The sequence below is a fragment of the Takifugu rubripes genome, chromosome 5, assembly GCF_901000725.2.
Source record: "Takifugu rubripes chromosome 5, fTakRub1.2, whole genome shotgun sequence".
Lineage (NCBI taxonomy): Eukaryota > Metazoa > Chordata > Actinopteri > Tetraodontiformes > Tetraodontidae > Takifugu > Takifugu rubripes.
Window position 1 is genome coordinate 11,683,037 of NC_042289.1, and position 16,957 is coordinate 11,699,993.

Here is a 16,957-nt window from a genome sequence, read left to right on the forward strand (position 1 = left end):
ACAAATTATTTTTGCTCCAACAACTCCAAAGTTAATCGAGAGGAAAAGCAGAGATTTATAAATCGGAGCCTCGCTGATCAAAATAGTAACACTTCCAAAGCTGTTTACGTCCTCCAGTCAGCACAAAAAGTGACACGCGTTTCTCTCATGTTCGACTTTATTTTTAGAATTTATTTTCTTCCACATCAGTTCAAATGCAAGCCTCACTTTTCTTTTCAAAAGGTAGTGCTAAAAATATGGAACAAGATGAATCTCCCCCTAAATTTCTAAATCAAATCCAAACAGATTGTACTTGATGCCGACTCTGACCTATCGTGGGAATAGTGCATTCTCCATAGTGCAAAGCTCAAATAGCCCGAACTGACCTCGGACACGTCGAGGGTCCAGACAAGCTTTCTCTTCCTTGACAGTGGGGACCAGTACAGAGCCACTGGGAGGAGGCGCTTCTCCACGACTCTGGGCTCTCAACACATGTAGACTTCAGTGAGGGCTGTGATGATGGAGGGAGGCCAGCGTAGCGTAGCCGCTACACAACACAGAAGATCCAGGGAGGCCGCAGGAGGTGCTGCAGGTCAGGTCCACAGACCGACGTCTGGAAACACGTCCAACCCATCTCAGAGCTTGGAGACCAACCTTCAGTGCTCCAGCGCCTTTAACATTCAGTCCATTGTGCACATATCTATAAACAAGTGTGCATACAGGTGGCTAGTGCTCATTCTTCAAAGGTAAATAAGAAACCATGACTTTTGATTCAGTGCTGTTTTTTTTCCCTGTTTCCATGGCAGCAGCACTCACAGTTTGTAGAAAGAAAGGATGACCTAGAGGTAAAAACCTGCCTACCTACCTGTGATAGGAGGAGTGTTAAAGTGTCCCTAACACTACTGTAAACACACATCCATTCAGTCTCTTTGAAAAACATACATTCTCTGGTGAACGGACGCACAGGTTAAACCTCTGGAGTGTACAAACAATGGCCTGAAAGAGGACGTACACACACACACATACACACACACACACATTGTGGAATGTAAGTTGGTCCGTTTGTGGTTAAAAAACACTAAGTTATGGTCTCGGCTGATTCAAAGTCCAGCGTTTTAAAGTGTTTTCAGAACCTAGCTTCCCTTTTTTATCTACCTGAAATCTTGTGTGCGGGGGGGTTCAAACAGTTTTTTCCTTTTTGGAATGCTCATTTTACATGAATTTTACTCCTTTCACAATCTGTCTTTGGGGAAAAAAAACATGCTAGTGACAGTTTGCTTTAGGATTTCTTTTTTCAGTTGATTCCCGAAGAGGATGGAACGCCGCCAGTCAGTCGATCCTGCAAAAATGTAAAATGTTCAGCAAAAGTGTAAAATGTTCAGCTTCCGGTTTGTAACCCGAGTCCCTCGGCTTGTTTAGTAGTCAAACATTTAGATCCGTTTGACATGAGTCCATTGTTGACATGTTCTTCATCACACTGTCCAAGATGGGAGAGAGATGGGAGACACATTCTTAGACACCAGGAAGATCCTGGAGCCCCCCCCCCCCCCCCCCCCCCCCCCCCCCCACAGGGAGAGCCACCTGTCCACGACCTGGCTGGAACAGTGGGAGGAGCTCCTCGGGCCCTCGGGGCAGATGGAGCGGGAACAGACATCGGAAGAGATTTGGAGAGATTCAGGGACACAAGTGGAAGACTGTTGTTGGTTCCCCTCTTCTCTGATGTGGAGACGACACAGTGTGAAGAGGAAGACGGGAGGAGACAGAACACAGAGACGGAACGAAGGACCAAGCGTCTTATCCTCCCCCAGATCTGAAAGAGAGAGGAAAATGTTTAAGAGCAGATGAGAAGACCGACACTTTCCTTTGCATGTGCGGAAATGAGAAAACCTGCTTCCGTTTTTAAAGATTGAAGCAATGAGATGGGCTCAGTTGCTGGGAGGAACACTCGAAACTACACAACTGAGCCTTTGTGGTCTTCAGATTTTTTCATGTTGTGGTGCGAGAGTGCATGAGGTCAGCTCAAAGGTGCCCCCCCAGGAAGGGGGCACTGAGAAATCATCGTCCTGCCAAAGCATACCTTCCCCTTCGAATGTTCCTGCATCCCACGGGTGCATGTCAGGAGAGAAGACAACATGTTAGTGCTGGACTAGAAAAAACCCACAAACAGTCTGATGAGGATCTACACGTAAAACCCACAAGAATTCTGAATCAAAATATCTGTTGATTATCCTTTAAACCATCAACTTGTGTTGATCCATTAATTATCCTTCAGTTCTTCCTGGTAGTGAGGAGATCACATGCAGCAGGACGCCCCCCCACCCCACTGACACGACCCTGCACCTCTCAGGTCAGAACAGGAAGAGGAACCTGCTGTTCCAGCTCATGCACACGTGCACAGACATCCCGTCTGACGCTTAAAGGACAGGTGTGAAACGGAATCAATTATCTTCATTTGTGATCATTTGTGTGTTTGACGTCCTTTGAGGCCAGAATATCGAAGGTAGAAACAACGGCAAGCATGCAAGTGGAATGAAGCAGGAGCATTTCAGCAGAGCTTTTGGGTTCAGACGCTGCTACCAGGAAAACGCAGCTAAACAGCAGCCAACTGTCACCACCACGTCACATCTTCAGGATGCCAGCTAACAACTCTGGAGCAGCGCAGTGCAGGTTCCTGGCAGAGCTACACCTCCGTGCTGCAGGCTGGGCAGGAGAAGGAGGAGGTGCAGGATGGAGCTGGGGCCTCATTCATGACTACAACTAAACCGATGTGGGATTTGATGAACTCCCCAGCTCTCTTCTCCCCGAGTGGCAAATGGGCATCTATCTCAAGGAGGGGGGGTGAAGGTGGCGGAGTTCCTTAATGTAGAAGCAGACAGGTACACAAAGGCATGCCAGAACTCTTACTTAAATCCCCATCCTGTTCCCCCTAGGACTATAGCTGCCAGGAGAATAGCACCTGCGATGGACCCTATTATGATATTGGTGCCACTGGGACCTGCGCAGAGGAAGGAGGGAGGAAGGGTGCGGAGGAGGAAGAGGAGGAGTAGAAACAAAACAACCCCACTAAAAACACACATCAGAGGACAGGATCACCGTACATCAACAACGTCAACTCAGAAAGAGAAAAGAGGCGGAAGGGGAAGTACCTGAAGACCGAGAGAGATGGAGGGAAAGAAGACACCAGCAAGTGGGGTGGAGGTGGGAGGAGGGGCGGGTGAGCGAGGGAGACAGCAAACAAAAGACAAAAAGAGAGAGAGTGAGTTTGATTACTTTGTTCTTATTCTCCCTCTCCTGCTCTCAGCTGGAGCTCAGGGTGGGTTTTTGGCTCTATGAGAGCAGCTGCGTGTTTGGCTGTGTGTCAGCGGCAGACTGCAAGAAAGTATAAGGAGACATTTGAGGATGACGGCACCTACAGGAGCTTCAGGGTGCCCCCCACAACACACACACACACACACACACACACACACACACACACACACTAAACATGCACCAATGTTCTCCTAGCATCCAAAATCAAAAGAAGACCAAAGAAAGCACATTAGAACAGAGAAAAACTACAATGACAATGAGCATAGACTATGAGGGGGGAGACGAGACAGAGAGAGACGGAAAGAGACGATTTTAAGTTGCTTTCTAGACCTTTCTTCTCTGGGCCCATTTGGACCGTGGGCTCGGGGATGGGGTCAAAGACGCTGCAGTCCTTCCCCGTGTAGTCTCTGTCACAGATACACTTCACCTCATTGCTGCACGTCTGCAAGAGAGAAGGAAATCATGATCAAAAGCTCCATTACAACAGGCATGAAGAGAAAACTAAAGCCTGGAAACAGGCTTGTTGCTGCTTTGCGGCCCCTGTTGGGTTGTTTTGGTTTTTTTTACCCCATGGTCAGAACAGATGCGCCCAAAGTTGGAGCCGGCGCAGGTGCTGAGGTTGAACGCGGCCACAGGGAGGCAGCGTCGGTCCAGACACATCATGTTGGGCCCACAGGGAGTGCCATCCTCCACATAGCCCAGGTCTGATCCATCCTCCAACAGAGCATGGCCTCCTCTGACGGAAACATTCAGGCTCGTCAGAACTGCAGGCAGCCTTAGCGACAGTGGCGGGGGGGGGGGGGGGGGGTTTACCTGCAGTCCAGGTACTTGTTCTGATGGTACAGGGTGAAACTGGTCACCTCGCCCTGCAGATCTCCAAACTTTGGCTTCATCGTCACGTTGGCACAGAAGAGGAAGCCGCACAAAACGTCCCTACGCACAAATATCACCAGTCTGGGAACCATCGGTGCAAGAAAAGCGCCCAGGATGGAGGGAACTGGCGTGACTCACGGTTTATTGCACTGCAGCCAGCCTCGGCCTTCGGGGCCTGGACCACAGTTGCCTTTCTCCGTCCCCTCTGCATTCAGCTTCTCATAACAAAATCTGTCGGCCGAATCTGTGAGGGCAAACAAAGACACAAATGAGTCTGTCAGGAGGAGAGAGAGACACAAATCCACAACCACAAATCCTCAGTGCATACAGTAATAGCAACCATGGGGCATTGAAACTACCTGTATACGGCACATAAAGAGGTAATGAGCAACATGTTTATGCTTACTGTAACCCCAAAGTCTCCTGCACTGTCCATCATGAGTCCTGCATCGTCCACTGTAACAGCGGCCCTGGGGACACACAGCAGCTGTCACCCGCCTACATAAGGGGGGGGGGGGGGGGGGGGGGGGGGGGGGTGAGAAAACGGGCCACAAACATACCTGATTGTTGTCGCACATGTATCCATCCAGCTTGTGCACATTATGAGGACACTACAAAAGAGCAGAACCAGCAAACGTCAGGTTTGTGAGGTTTTTCTTCTCCGTCCTGATGTTCGTCTACTACCTGACTGGAGTCCCCGGTGCAGGTTTCTGGAATGTCGCAATTGTTCACAGTGTCTCGACACACCACGCCCCTCAGCTCATACTGTGGAAAGGTGAATTATGGATGTCAGGCCTCAAAACTAAATAGGGACTTAATTGTTGCATATTGCTGCCTTTTGCTCACAATTGTTTTATCAATTTATAAATAGGGACGTGCACTGTGTTACACCCTTTCATGGTCTGCATTTGGTTCCACACACACCTTGCACCCACTGCAACAGAGTCCGTTGCTGCACATAGCATCATGGGTAAGAGTGCACTTCTTACAGCAGGCTCCTCCGCTCCGTGCACACTCCTGCAGCCACAGACAAGAAAATCCTTCAGCTTAGGTCCAGCACACACACACACACACACACACACACACACACACACACACACACACACACGGACACGTTGGTGCGCAAAAAGTAACAGCAGGTGCAACCCGTCTGGACCATACTTAAAAGACGTCCAACCACAGACTCACCACCTGGGATCCACAGTCACACTCCTCCCCTGGTTCCACAAATCCATTACCACACTCAGGAGGGTCCAGCAGCTGAGAGACGGACAGAACTTATATGAGTACATGTGAGACAGATGGATGGGACGTGCTGGCAAAGAGCCACAGACATCTGCATTACACAAACAATGTTTTACAAACTGCGGTGGTCAGAGGCAGCAACTCTCACGTCCATCCTACGGCGCCACATGGCCCTCACCTTGTTGGGCTTGTTAAAGAGGCAGCTCCCGCCCCCCTGGAGCAAGAACTGAATGTACTCATCAACACTGCAGCGAGAAAACTTCCTGGGCAAATGGAATCTGTGTTCAAGAAGCACACGCGCAGGGATCAGGACATAAACAGGGACCGGAATACGAGGACAGCGCCGGCTCGACACGACAGACAGCTCCACTCGGTAAACTGACGTTGCCATCTGTGGTGAAATACCATGGCTGGAATCAGCACTGTTCCATCTGGCCGGTTCAGTCCAAACCAGTCACACTGCAAAGAGTTTTAAATGACGCTCTGATCTTTTAGAACATGCTGAAAAGAATTCAACAGCAACTAGTTTAATGACCTGAACACTGATTAAAAGTCAATTGCTCCTCTGTTTCAGCTGCGTAACACACAAAGTGCACCTCAGAATGAGAGCAGCACGTGTTCGTGCAGCTGTGGGTGTCTGTGTGATGTGGAACTTTACCCGGTGTCCTCCATGATGCAGCCCTGCCAGGTATCCGGGCACCTGCAGTCTCCTGCAGAGACCAGCAGAGAGCAGAGAGCCGGGTCAGAGGGGGGAGGACAGCACCAACGTGTCCTTTAGCATTGAGACAAACGGATTTCCAAACAGCAAAGGAGCTGATCCTTGAGGAGAGAGGAGGAGGGTGCCGTGTGCTCTGAGCTCACGTCCTGGCACTGAATAATGACGGTTCTTCCACATTAATCACTGAATCTTTTGTTCTGCGGCAGCGCTTCAACACCCCCCCATCCCCAATCAGGTGACTAATCACACAATGGAAAAAGAGTCCTAGAAGAGAACGTCTGGCCGGAGACGCTAACACTGCAAACCGGAATGTCACCCAGCTAGCTCCCTTCATCTGATCATTTATTTATTTCAGCCCTTTCTCCATAGATTTCTCTGGTGCCCCCCCATCGTCAAAGCTTTCATCTGTGTTTTTCTACCTGCGGAGGTGCGCGCATTGTTCCACCTCATGCCGATATTCTGGCCCAGACTCTGGCACAAGGTGATCGCCATGGCGGCAACATTCCCAAACTGGAAGAGGGAATACATCGTCACTTGTGTGGGACGACAGCGTCTGAGAGCAAGAGAACATTCTCCTCACCTCGTTGATGCCCCCTCCCCTCATCAGAGAGCACACTCCTCCAGTGAAGGCTGTCCCGCTGCGACCGCTGTGGAACATTCGCCCTCTGAAATACGGGACGCCAGCAAATCAATATCCAGAAAAATCAAACAAATCTCAATTCATTCAGTTTAATTTGGGAAAATCTTTTCCTCCATACGAGAAAAGTTGGACGACATCACTCTGGTCTCTGATGTTGTCCTTCCTGTATTTCATGAAGTTCTGCAGGGTTATCAGCGGATCCTCCATGACTGGCATCCTGTTCTTAGAGGTCCAGGTCTCCATGGCAACCAGCACGATCCTCGTGTTCAGCTGTTCCTTGTAGATCTTGGAGGCAGGAGGAGAAAAAACAACCCAACATGCCCATCAATCTACCGTGTTGTTGTTATGACACCTGCACTGATCCACTTCACAGAACGTGTGTTTTCTGGGATAAATCATCTAAACGTGGTACCAAGATCACACACACACGCACACACACACACACACACACACACGTGTGCTCAGAGGGTTTAAATAGAGTTTTGGAGTAGGAGGCTGAGAATCGTGTAAACAAAGCTCTCACCGCGTCGGCCATGTTGACCACTGCTTTGGCAAAGTTCTTGGTTTGGCTGCTGGAGCGGCGCAGCTGCACGAACTGTGGAGACCAAACAGCAAAAGTGAACAACCTGAAATACGATTACGGACGATTTTAACACTTTGAAGTCCATTCCAGCCGTTCCACTTTCATCAAAGGGTCCCACGGCTTATCCACGGTTCATCCCGGTGCTCCAGGAACCACAGAGACCCACTGGGTAGATTATCACAGGCTTCATAGATTACCCTTTATCACAGCCTTTTTTTGGTGGGTTTTTCTTTGGGCTTTATCAGGATTACTGATTTCCATTTTGAATCTCACCATATCATTGTCGTTGACCACCATCAGCTCAATGTATTTGGTCTCGGTCTGGACTGAGGGTTTGCGGACGGATCTCTTGGATCTGCTCAGCTTCGCAGACGCCTGCTGTTGCCTGGTTTCAGGCGGTCTGTCATCCTCAGCGTCACCTCCTCTACGTTCCCACTCGCTGTCCTCTGTACAGTCTGGTCACAGACAGGAGCAGAGCTGCAGCCACTTGGGTACTTTCCCCTTTCAAAATCAGCTACAGTGCACAGAATCACTGCCAAACAGTCACTTTCTCATTCTAAAATGTCATCACCCCGGTTAAATAGAAAGAGACTATAGAGAAAACCTTAATTTTTCTGGTGTACAGTCAAAGCTTAAAATGGATTTTAAGTACCTGGACAGCGAGGGGAAAGTCTAATATCAGGCATCCTACGGATCAAGTGAGCGCCGTCCTGCGAGGCGATACGTGACATCAGACGCATTCTCCAACGTGAGCATTCAACAATAAAACCCAGTTACCTGAGTGCTTCCATTGTAAACAGGTTCGATCCCATAGGAGAAGAATCCATCGGAGAACGTTCCACTGCGGTCAGCCGCGGAGCAGACAGGGCGAGAAAAGTCAAGATAAGTGTTACTCTGTAACACACACGGGTCATCGCATGAATCCAGGCTTGCTGTCATTCTCACCACAGGGCCCGGCAGGTGGAGAGGGCCGCCCAGGACTCTGGGGAGCCTCTTAACCTTCCCTGGTAGTAGCAGTGCTCCCCTCCCTGCGGACACCACACAACGCATGATGCGGCCTCTTCTGACACACACCAGGCTTCTAGATTTCATTGGATATCTGCTCCTAGGTAAAAAGCAGGCCCCCTCCGCTCTCCCCACAGCTGCGTTAATGGCACAGTTTGTGACCTACTTGTCTCCAGTGCTCCACTCCATCCCAACCCTCACAGTCCCAGCACTCAGCCTCCACACAGTTGGTCCGGAGGATTTAACACAGAACGACTGCACAGGAAGCAGCCGGCAAAGCAAAGACGCGCGAAGGGTGTAATGATGAGATCACACCTCTCGATATAACCTTGACCCTTTAGAACGAGGGGGGTGCTGCTTCATCAGGTCACAGCGCTGGAGAGGGTAAGGGCAGAACTGACAAAGGCCGTGCTGGTTCGACACCTCCAGTAGGAGCATTGAGCCAGATCTGCATCCAGCTAAGTGACAATCTGGCCTGATCACAGCTCTCCATCCCCGACCCTGCAGGTCCCCCCCCACCCCCCCGCACCAAAGTGAACTGCACATATGATGCCAAGGCCACATTCTGATTTTTTCCTAATATTCCCTCCTCCCAGTTCACCGGCACAACTCTTCACTCCCCTTTGGTCTTCTTTCATTTTACAAGCTGCCGAGAACTTAATGACACTGCTGAGCTGGCTCATTGCTATGGAAACAGGTTTGTGATTGGCCCGAGGGAGAGTTTGGAAGGATTGTGGGTGGGGACATGAAGTGCTGGCTGGTGGGGTGGGTGGGTGAGAGGGAGCATGTAATGGCTTTTATCCATTTGCCTATTATCTTCCAATTCATCCTCTTCACTTGTGCTTTGACACCATGGGCTCCAACAGCTTTCAGGACTGTTGGTAAAATGCCACATCAAAGAGATGCGTGCATGCCACCGCCGACACGTCGACCTGTGTGCGTGGCGCCCACGTCAGTAACATGTTATTGTTAACATCAGCTAATGATAACAGACATCTTAAATGGCAACCTAGTACAAGAGAGAAAACGAGGTAGTTTCCTTCAATAGCCGAGGAAGCAAGATCAAAGTAAAATATCGCCAATCCATGAAAGGAATTCATGTTTTCTGCTTCTAAATTTAGAATTTCAGAACAAAACACTGTGAGACATGAGCATTATATTATATAATAAGATCAAGTCTGCAGGAGGCCACTGAAAAACCTAAAATTCAGAACATTGCCTGGCAACAACAGTGAGAAATGTGACGAAATCAGACTTTCGGCACCCAAACAGCTCATCGCAGCCACTCCGGTCGGCTAATTAAGAAGCGAGCTGCACTGTGCCAAAACACGAGGTCACTCATTAATATCCCCTCAGTACGCCCCATGTCGCTAGTCTTACCACAGATTGTGAGGGTTCTCCATCCTGGTTAAAGTGCCTTTCCAAATATTCAGAGGACAGGAGGTGACTGGGGAGTGAGAGTGGACACCATGAGTACAACAGCACAACCTCCATCCTCAAAATTACACAAATGTTAGCATATTAGCTTGCAATGTTGATAAAACCTGAAAAATCATCTTCTGTGTGTGTGTGTGTGTGTATGTGAGAGAGAGAGAGAGAGAGTGTGTTGTTGGTATTCCCCATCTTTTCATGCAGAATCGCTAAGTGCTTTTGCTTAAGTGCAAGGAAAATGCTAATGAGAACAGCTGCAGTGAATTAAGAACGCCGAGTGATACAAACGTTTGTGTGAAAGGCTGATTTTCTGTGAGGGAATACTAACTGGTTCAGCTCCAGATCCAGGGTGAACCTGTGTCCAAAAGCTTCCACTTGGAAAACACTCCGGGCCAAATGGACATACTAAGAAGAAAAAACCACAAGAGAGGCGCGACAGTTGATCAGTTGAAGGGTAACAAGTGTGGGTCGGTGTGTCGTGCTGTAAAAGACAGAGTCTCATGAATAATTCACCCCAGTCAATGGTTGTAAACTCTAAGAGCATCTCAGCTGATATTAAGACTGATAGAGTGCCCATTGATCAACACTTGCTTGCCAACACTGACACGGGACTGCGCCTGGCATTATGTCCCAGCAGAAAGGGGCAGAAAACTGCCGTCCAAACGTCCCTGGAGACCAGGTGGAGACATCAGGAGCCACAGAGGTGAAATCCACTGCAGACTAAACAGCGTCGCTGCTGGCTTGTCCACAAAGAGGCCAAACCATCCAGACATTACTCTCTCCTACAGTTCAGACAGCAGATGTCTGACTACACATAGCCCCCCCCATCTCCACACTAGTCCTCAGTTTGTCACTGGTTATGCTTGCACGCTCTCCAGTAGCATCCATACGATGTTTCAGCCCGACAGTGAAAATGTTGCGTCAAGTTGTGTCAACGTTTATCTAAATTATTCAATTTCCCACCCGCGTGGGCCTCACCTCGTCCTTTAAAGTGGAGGTAGCAGGCAATCAAATGTGGACGTTCGGATCGAGATAAGCAGATCGGGAAGATAGAAATGCTGCCTCCAGCCTTTCCAGAGCTTCTCCATGTAACAGCAGAGAAAGAAAAAGCTGAGCTCATCACCGGCGGCTCCTAAATTTAGGCTGCGCCTCATTTTTGGAGCCTTAAATATTTTGAGATGTGCAAGAACAAACACGTTGAAACCAACAACCTGGCGGTCGGCTGCACAACCTGCTCTGTAATGTTCTCAGTATAATTCCCACTAAGAAATAAGTTCTTCTATTGTGCCACGGTCACAAAGGCGACTAATGTGTGTAATAAAACGGCACATGAGCTCCTCCAGCAGTTACTCGACAGCCTCTTGATCCATGCAGCACTTCCCACACGGGCCTGCTTCATAATTAATGGGGACATCAACACACCATTGAATAATGAAAGTTGGGCTCGGCGTCCGACGTGACGGCTGCATATTTTAGCAGGACTATGAATGAAGATGAAGATGAATAACACTGTACAAAACGCTTATTGTCTTTCAAAGCGGACGATCTCGGTGGCGTTCACACAGAAGCGGGTCGGAGGGGTTCTGCTGCGCGGGGCTGCAGATGTTGAACGAAGGAGCAGATCCAGATGTTTCCCCCAGCGACTAACTGGGTCAAAGTCCAGGGGAGCAGCAACTGCTGCCCTACCTGTTCCGCAGGAGCCGGCGCTCTAATGCCCCCGTCCGCTCAGACGGGTGGATGGGACCCCGTGAGGAGCCTCCTAAAACCTGACCCACATGTGCTGATGAATGATTCGCTGTGAGGAAAACCAGTCAGTACAGGAGCGGGTTGACAGTGGTCTATTTTTAGCTCTAACTTACGGAGGTGTCCCCGGTGCCGTTCTTCACTCTGGTATCCAAGTGGTCGTGAGCCATTTCCTCCGCTGAATCAATCTGCTGCACCAGACGCTTGGGGTAGGTGACTTCAGTGGCGGCGGCGCCCCTGCCGTCTGCCCAGCCCGCTGGGGTAAACCAGTCCCATATGCCTCCATCCTGCACGGGGCTCCAGCGCTCACCTGCGTGTGACAGAGATGCTCACCCAGGTGCTCTGTCTGGAGGGGCCTGTGGACCCGCCCGAGGCCGCTCCAGCACCACTGGGGTTCAGTAAGCAAGGCAAATTTTTTAGAAATCCTCTATATTTAAGAAGCTGCCCTCCGACAGCCTTCAGCCCCGTTTTGCTTTGGTGACCTAATTTATCACCCTTTTAAAATAATCACCTTTTTTTTTTTTTTTTTAATCCTAGCGCACCATTCTGATTTTTTTTCCTCAATTGGCTATTTGAAAATGAAATTTTTGTAATATCAACCGTGTTTAAAGGTCAGCAGACACCAATATTAGCCTAAAGTCAAGCAGTTCATCAAATCTCAACAGTCATCTCTCATGCGCAAATATTTCACTGGTTTGAGTGTTTGGGGACAAAACTGGTGAATAAAATGTTTAGGACGCGCTAAATAACAGGGGTGTGAAGGAAATGTGTTGATGCAGCAAATCGACTGCAGCTGAGAGTCAATGGGACGGTCGGTACCGCGATTCCACTTCACTGAAACCACAACCAATATCGATCCTACACATTTACAGGTGCAAAGCGGAAAAAAATAGAGAAGCAAAAGAGACTAAAAGGTCCCCGAGCCTGCCGCTCTCCCTTACCTGAGACTGCGAGTCTCTCGCCCACTGCAGCAAAGACCGTGAAGCACCACACCGCCAGCATGATGTTCACATTCTCCCCCGGATTACAGCATCGACAGCCGCAAAATGTCACCAAGTCAGCCGACGGTGAGGAGAGAAAAACCCGACGGGCGGAGATGACGGCGAAGCTGTGGAGAGAATCTGCTACACATCTGATGGTGCGCGTCCTCTCATCGCCCTCTCATCGCCTCTCACAGCCTCTCAGATGATACACTCGCAACATTCACATCAGACCGATTAGAATGAATCGCTCCGATCGGCCTGCAGCAGAGATGATCAATACGGGCCTGCAGACTGATCATTAAAGGAAATGGAGATCGGTGGGCGCGCGTCGCGGATGCGTGTCTCCGGCGCGGGTGCGTATGGCTCTATAGATGAAGGCGCGCGCGCGTGTGTGTGTGTGTATGCGAACCTGCGGTATGCGGAAACAAAATGATGGGGAAGCTGAGAGAAATGCGCTGGGTCTGCGGTGAGGAGGACACGTGGGGCCGTGGGACCCTCCCTCACCCACCCACCCACCCACTCCCCCTTCCCTCACCCCCCGTTGCCATGCAGCTCCGTGCAGAGAAGCGATGCGACAGCCCGGCCGAGTAAAAGCCACAGGCGGCATGGAAACATGTTCCCTGACGGTGGAATAAAACACTGTATATGTGCACTAGTGAACCCAGCACAGGTGAGTGATTGATAAAGGCATTTGGAGCTCAGCAGCTCTTATCTGTATTTAAATGAGGCGCCAATAAAACGACAAAGAATTTATGAATTGTTTTACTGGGAAGAAAAATACAGGCCAGTCCCCGGGGAAGCGGCCGTGTCAGGATCACGACCTGTCAAAGTCTAATGCGGTAAAGTCCTCCAGCAGTGGTCCAGCTACATTTCCCACTAATGGAGGCACATTTTGCACTGACAGCCCCTCTGAATATTTCATCTCCTCCCCCCCTTTGAGACCAGACTATATAGGAGAAATGGGTGGGGAGATGGAAAACGCAGCTGAGTGTGGCCGAGTTGTCATAATGTAAACAACAACAGCAACAACACAAACAAAAAACAGCGACTTTCATCTTGACTCAAGCATCAATTTAGTGCTACTGGTAAAGAAAGTTCCGATCTATGGCCATGAGTATCATAAAGAAATAACTATAGCTGCAGAGTTTCTGCCACAGGATAAATGAATGAAAATCCATTAATTCTTTATCAAGTTAGACATCAGCTGGAAACGTAAATATTTTGTATGAGTTGGGTTGGCGGCGCCCTCTAGTGGACAAACCGAGACATCACAACGATGAATAAAAAATTGGGTTGACGTTCACAAGAGGATTTTTCATAAAGAAATAAAGATTGTTAGAATTACTTTATACATGAGTTTAAATGATTTGTTCTAACAGTTTTCTTATGTGAGGTAAATATAACTCAATTTCCAAAAGTACTCGATTTATGGTCAAAAAAGTGATCATGTAACTTAACGTTCCCATGCATACCTTATAACAGCTGCCCTAATACTGTAAAAAGTGTTGGAAAACGTAGATGGGAAGATAAACACTATTATGGACAATGTTCGGCTTGTTTAAATCCAGACACTACAATTGTCTTGATGCTTCTAACTTAAGTTAGAGGCTAAATCTATCATTAATCCACATGGCCACATTATAATCCATATTATAACACGACGGGTCGTCTTCAACGGTGTTACAGTTTTCTGCTCTCAAATGATTTTAGAAGTATTCTGCACAGCTGTAGGACACCGACCATTTGGATTAGGTTAATTGGATTCAGCCCTACTTCTACGTTTAAGGAGTTTGATCAGGGGAAAGTGACGCAGCTGAGAACGCTGATGTCGCCAATTATCCAATTAGGACCTTTGGAAGGTTATAAAACAGGCGCACATTAGCGGCCGCCGCTCCATTAGGATCAGGTAAATAGAAGGTTCAGATTGGAAGAACATGGATGGTGTTCGCGGTGCTAGAACTCTGCAGCTGTTCAACTGCACTCACGCAAACTGCGGAGCCGCTTTCACCAGGCAGTGGAGGCTGAAGGAACATGAGACTGTCCACACCGGAGCGGTGAGAGAGAGCGTGCAACAAGTCCTCTGCCACCTACTGACATTAATTCTGACATTTAACTGTTCACAGCGGCCATGTCAGTGCGCGGTTGCTGGCTGTGGGCGTCGATTCTCACGGAAGTCTCACCTGAGCCGCCACATGCTTCAGCATCGAGGAGTCAAACAGTTCAAGTGAGTCAGGGGCCAGTTCGTTCTGCCCCCCCCCCCGGCCACTCACTGATTGAGATGTTCTTTCTGTAGGTGCAAGGTCCCGGCCTGTAATCTAAGTTTCTTCAACGCAGGGAAACTGAAAAGGCATGTGCGCTATCGCCACGAAGACAAGAACAAGTACTTCAAGGTATGTCAATGCCCGCTGGCGTCCACTAGGTGGCGCCAGGCGCCGCGCCACGACGGCACATGTCAACGTGTTCGATGTTTAAGGTCATTTTAAGCACACTGTTTCCCATGCCCACAGTGCAACCAGCCGAACTGCTCACTGACCTTCAGAAAACGCAAAATGTTTAAAGAGCACCTAAAAGAGCATAACGATTCTGCCAATTTCAAGTATGTCGAATCAAATCAAGTCAAACTGTAAATGTGTGAACATAAGATCAGACCAACAAAGCGAAGATTTTGTAGGCTAAATGGGAATGATTTGAAGTAGACTTTACTCTTGCTTTAGGTGTACTAATGATGGATGTGGTGCCACGTTCAGCTCCCATGCTGCCCGTAAAGCCCACGAGAAGAAGCACGCAGGTTGGTCTATTTCAGTCTCCGCAGGGGTCCTGAATCTTCCATCTGTAACTCCTTGATTAAAACAGGACTGCGGCTATATTTGCATGTAACCTTTTCTCATTCATGGAAACAGTTTCGGGATAAATGATGTCTGTGCTGTGTGGGTTCTCGAAGGGACGCAGAATCGTCCGAGTGACCTTTTCCTCTCATTTTCCCTGCGTATGGTTCTGTCCATGCAGGTTACCGGTGCCCTCATGCTGACTGCCCGGTTCTTGCATACACCTGGGGGAAGCTTCAGAAGCATGTGGCCAAACATCCAGGTAGGTGTGCTGCGGTCAGAGTGAAAACACACCTGTCTGAATGGGTCCTCCTCTGCAGCCAGGTTTACGTGTCAGGTGTGTAAGAAGGTGTTCAAGAAGGTGGATCTGCTGCGAAGGCACAAGCGGATTCATGCTTCCCACAAGCCTGTGCTGGTTTGCCCCAGGGAAGACTGTCAGGCCTACTTTTCCACAACATTTAACCTGCAGCACCACATCCGCAAGGTGCACCTCAATCTTCTCAAATTTAAGTGTCCCTTCCCTGACTGTCCACGCATGTTTGCCATGCGGGTGAGTAAAAGGTCTATTTCAGGTCCCCAAAGAGGATTCTAGATTCCCAAGTGCATTTATTGCCATAGTCTGAAATTGTCCTGGTTTTTGCACAACAGGAGAGCATGAGCAGACATCTGCTTCATCATGACGCCGATGCCGGCCTTCAGAAGGTTTGTCCCACAATGCAGCTGTGAACACCATTTTTGTCTTTTTTGTATCTTTAAAAGGTACAAAAAGGGCCGTTTGTAGCCAAAGTGATGGATGACTTCACATCTACTGTTTGTTATTCTAATGGCTCCTCCGCGTTGACAGAAACGCCATCGGCCGAAGAAGACTTGGCAGAAGCGTTTGGATGGACACCATCTTCCTCTTGTGGAGGAAGACTTGCGTCGCCTCTTCGCACTGCGCATGCGAGTGTCACGACGCGCCAAAGTGGAGACCAACCTGTCGGGTCTCTTCAACGAGCGGAAGATCCCTCGTTACGTCGACCCCGAGGTCAACCTGCGCAGCCTGTTTGCCTTGAAAAAGCCTCAGATAGAGAAGCCTGTCGCTTAAAGGTTCTCACTGAAAACTTGTGGAAAACAGTTCTTTAAGTTGTCAGAAATTTTTAAAAGATGTGGGTCTCTTTTGTTTTCTAATGTTGCTGAATTTAACAGGACATACGAAGAGTATGATGGAAGGTTTTGATTTGATGTAAAATGAGTGTTTGACCCAATAAAATGAGTTGTATGTTCATAAATGAGATGGATAGTCGCGTAAGGTTCACCAGCTGTTCTTCAGCATCCAGCTTTGTGCTTGATGTGGCTTCATACTGGTTAATATTTAAACATGCTGGTGCTCATAAAATATGAACAAAGGCAATGAGCAATGGTTGAGTCACACAGTGTCACTTTGGGGGTGGATGTGACTGAATGCAGAATATCAGGCGTCAGATCAGGTTGAGCTGGTTTGTGCTCTGAGTGTTCAGCTCCTGAAATATTTCTGATTAGTGTGTGTAATGAGACAATCTGACTGTTGCTGTTCACTATTAATCTAAATACCACAAAATCGGCTGGATAAAGAAGCAGAACTGACGTCAGTACTGTACATCT

At 48.8% G+C, this 16,957-nt stretch overlaps 2 protein-coding genes across 5 annotated transcripts; one reads left to right on the forward strand and one right to left on the reverse strand.

The window, feature by feature from the left end:
• Nucleotides 1–1,535: 1,535 nt before the first annotated feature.
• LOC101074037 (disintegrin and metalloproteinase domain-containing protein 11-like) lies at nt 1,536–12,983 on the reverse strand. Of its 3 annotated transcripts, none has more exons than XR_003888551.1 (26): nt 12,468–12,983; nt 11,643–11,836; nt 10,112–10,188; nt 9,733–9,799; nt 8,293–8,375; nt 8,125–8,188; nt 8,000–8,057; nt 7,621–7,802; nt 7,288–7,359; nt 6,883–7,049; nt 6,705–6,789; nt 6,544–6,634; nt 6,065–6,116; nt 5,585–5,684; nt 5,350–5,421; nt 5,086–5,178; nt 4,846–4,926; nt 4,722–4,772; nt 4,568–4,631; nt 4,300–4,405; nt 4,102–4,221; nt 3,856–4,024; nt 3,619–3,730; nt 3,250–3,348; nt 2,057–2,074; nt 1,536–1,789 (listed from the first exon to the last, which is right to left on the reverse strand). XR_003888551.1 is itself a non-coding variant. In XM_029836593.1 (26 exons), exons 1-26 carry the CDS (start codon nt 12,526–12,528, stop codon nt 1,774–1,776), a joined length of 2,346 nt encoding a protein of 781 aa, XP_029692453.1. In that variant the 5' UTR covers nt 12,529–12,983; the 3' UTR covers nt 1,536–1,773. The 3 variants fall into 3 exon arrangements, 2 of the variants coding, with proteins under 2 accessions (XP_029692453.1, XP_029692454.1); XM_029836593.1 differs by lacking the exon at nt 3,250–3,348 and adding an exon at nt 2,884–2,974; XM_029836594.1 differs by lacking the exons at nt 1,536–1,789; nt 2,057–2,074; nt 3,250–3,348 and adding an exon at nt 3,003–3,125.
• A 1,402-nt stretch (nt 12,984–14,385) lies between these two features.
• On the forward strand, nt 14,386–16,605 carry 42sp43 (P43 5S RNA-binding protein). Of its 2 annotated transcripts, none has more exons than XM_011604171.2 (9): nt 14,386–14,563; nt 14,633–14,733; nt 14,803–14,899; nt 15,017–15,105; nt 15,224–15,297; nt 15,516–15,596; nt 15,655–15,818; nt 15,983–16,036; nt 16,179–16,605. In XM_011604171.2, the coding sequence occupies exons 1-9, from the start codon at nt 14,444–14,446 to the stop codon at nt 16,419–16,421; spliced, it is 1,023 nt and encodes a 340-aa protein (XP_011602473.2). In that variant the 5' UTR covers nt 14,386–14,443; the 3' UTR covers nt 16,422–16,605. The 2 variants fall into 2 exon arrangements, with proteins under 2 accessions (XP_011602473.2, XP_003964853.2); XM_003964804.3 differs by having other exon boundaries at nt 14,387–14,563; nt 15,655–15,884.
• Nucleotides 16,606–16,957: the final 352 nt, after the last annotated feature.

Bases quoted from the DNA above. Each gene is read 5' to 3' on its own strand.
- LOC101074037 (XM_029836593.1), bottom strand. From the start codon at position 12,528: ATGCTGGCGGTGTGGTGCTTCACGGTCTTTGCTGCAGTGGGCGAGAGA. The intron at 6,790-6,882 runs GTATGGAGGAAA...CCCGTATTTCAG, and splicing joins GATGTCGTCCAACTTTTCTC to AGGGCGAATGTTCCACAGCG. The intron at 3,731-3,855 runs GTAAAAAAAACC...TCTCTCTTGCAG, and splicing joins GCATCTGTTCTGACCATGGG to ACGTGCAGCAATGAGGTGAA.
- 42sp43 (XM_003964804.3), top strand. From the start codon at position 14,444: ATGGATGGTGTTCGCGGTGCTAGAACTCTGCAGCTGTTCAACTGCACT. The intron at 14,734-14,802 runs GTGAGTCAGGGG...TTCTTTCTGTAG, and splicing joins CGAGGAGTCAAACAGTTCAA to GTGCAAGGTCCCGGCCTGTA. The intron at 15,298-15,515 runs GTTGGTCTATTT...CTGTCCATGCAG, and splicing joins CCACGAGAAGAAGCACGCAG to GTTACCGGTGCCCTCATGCT.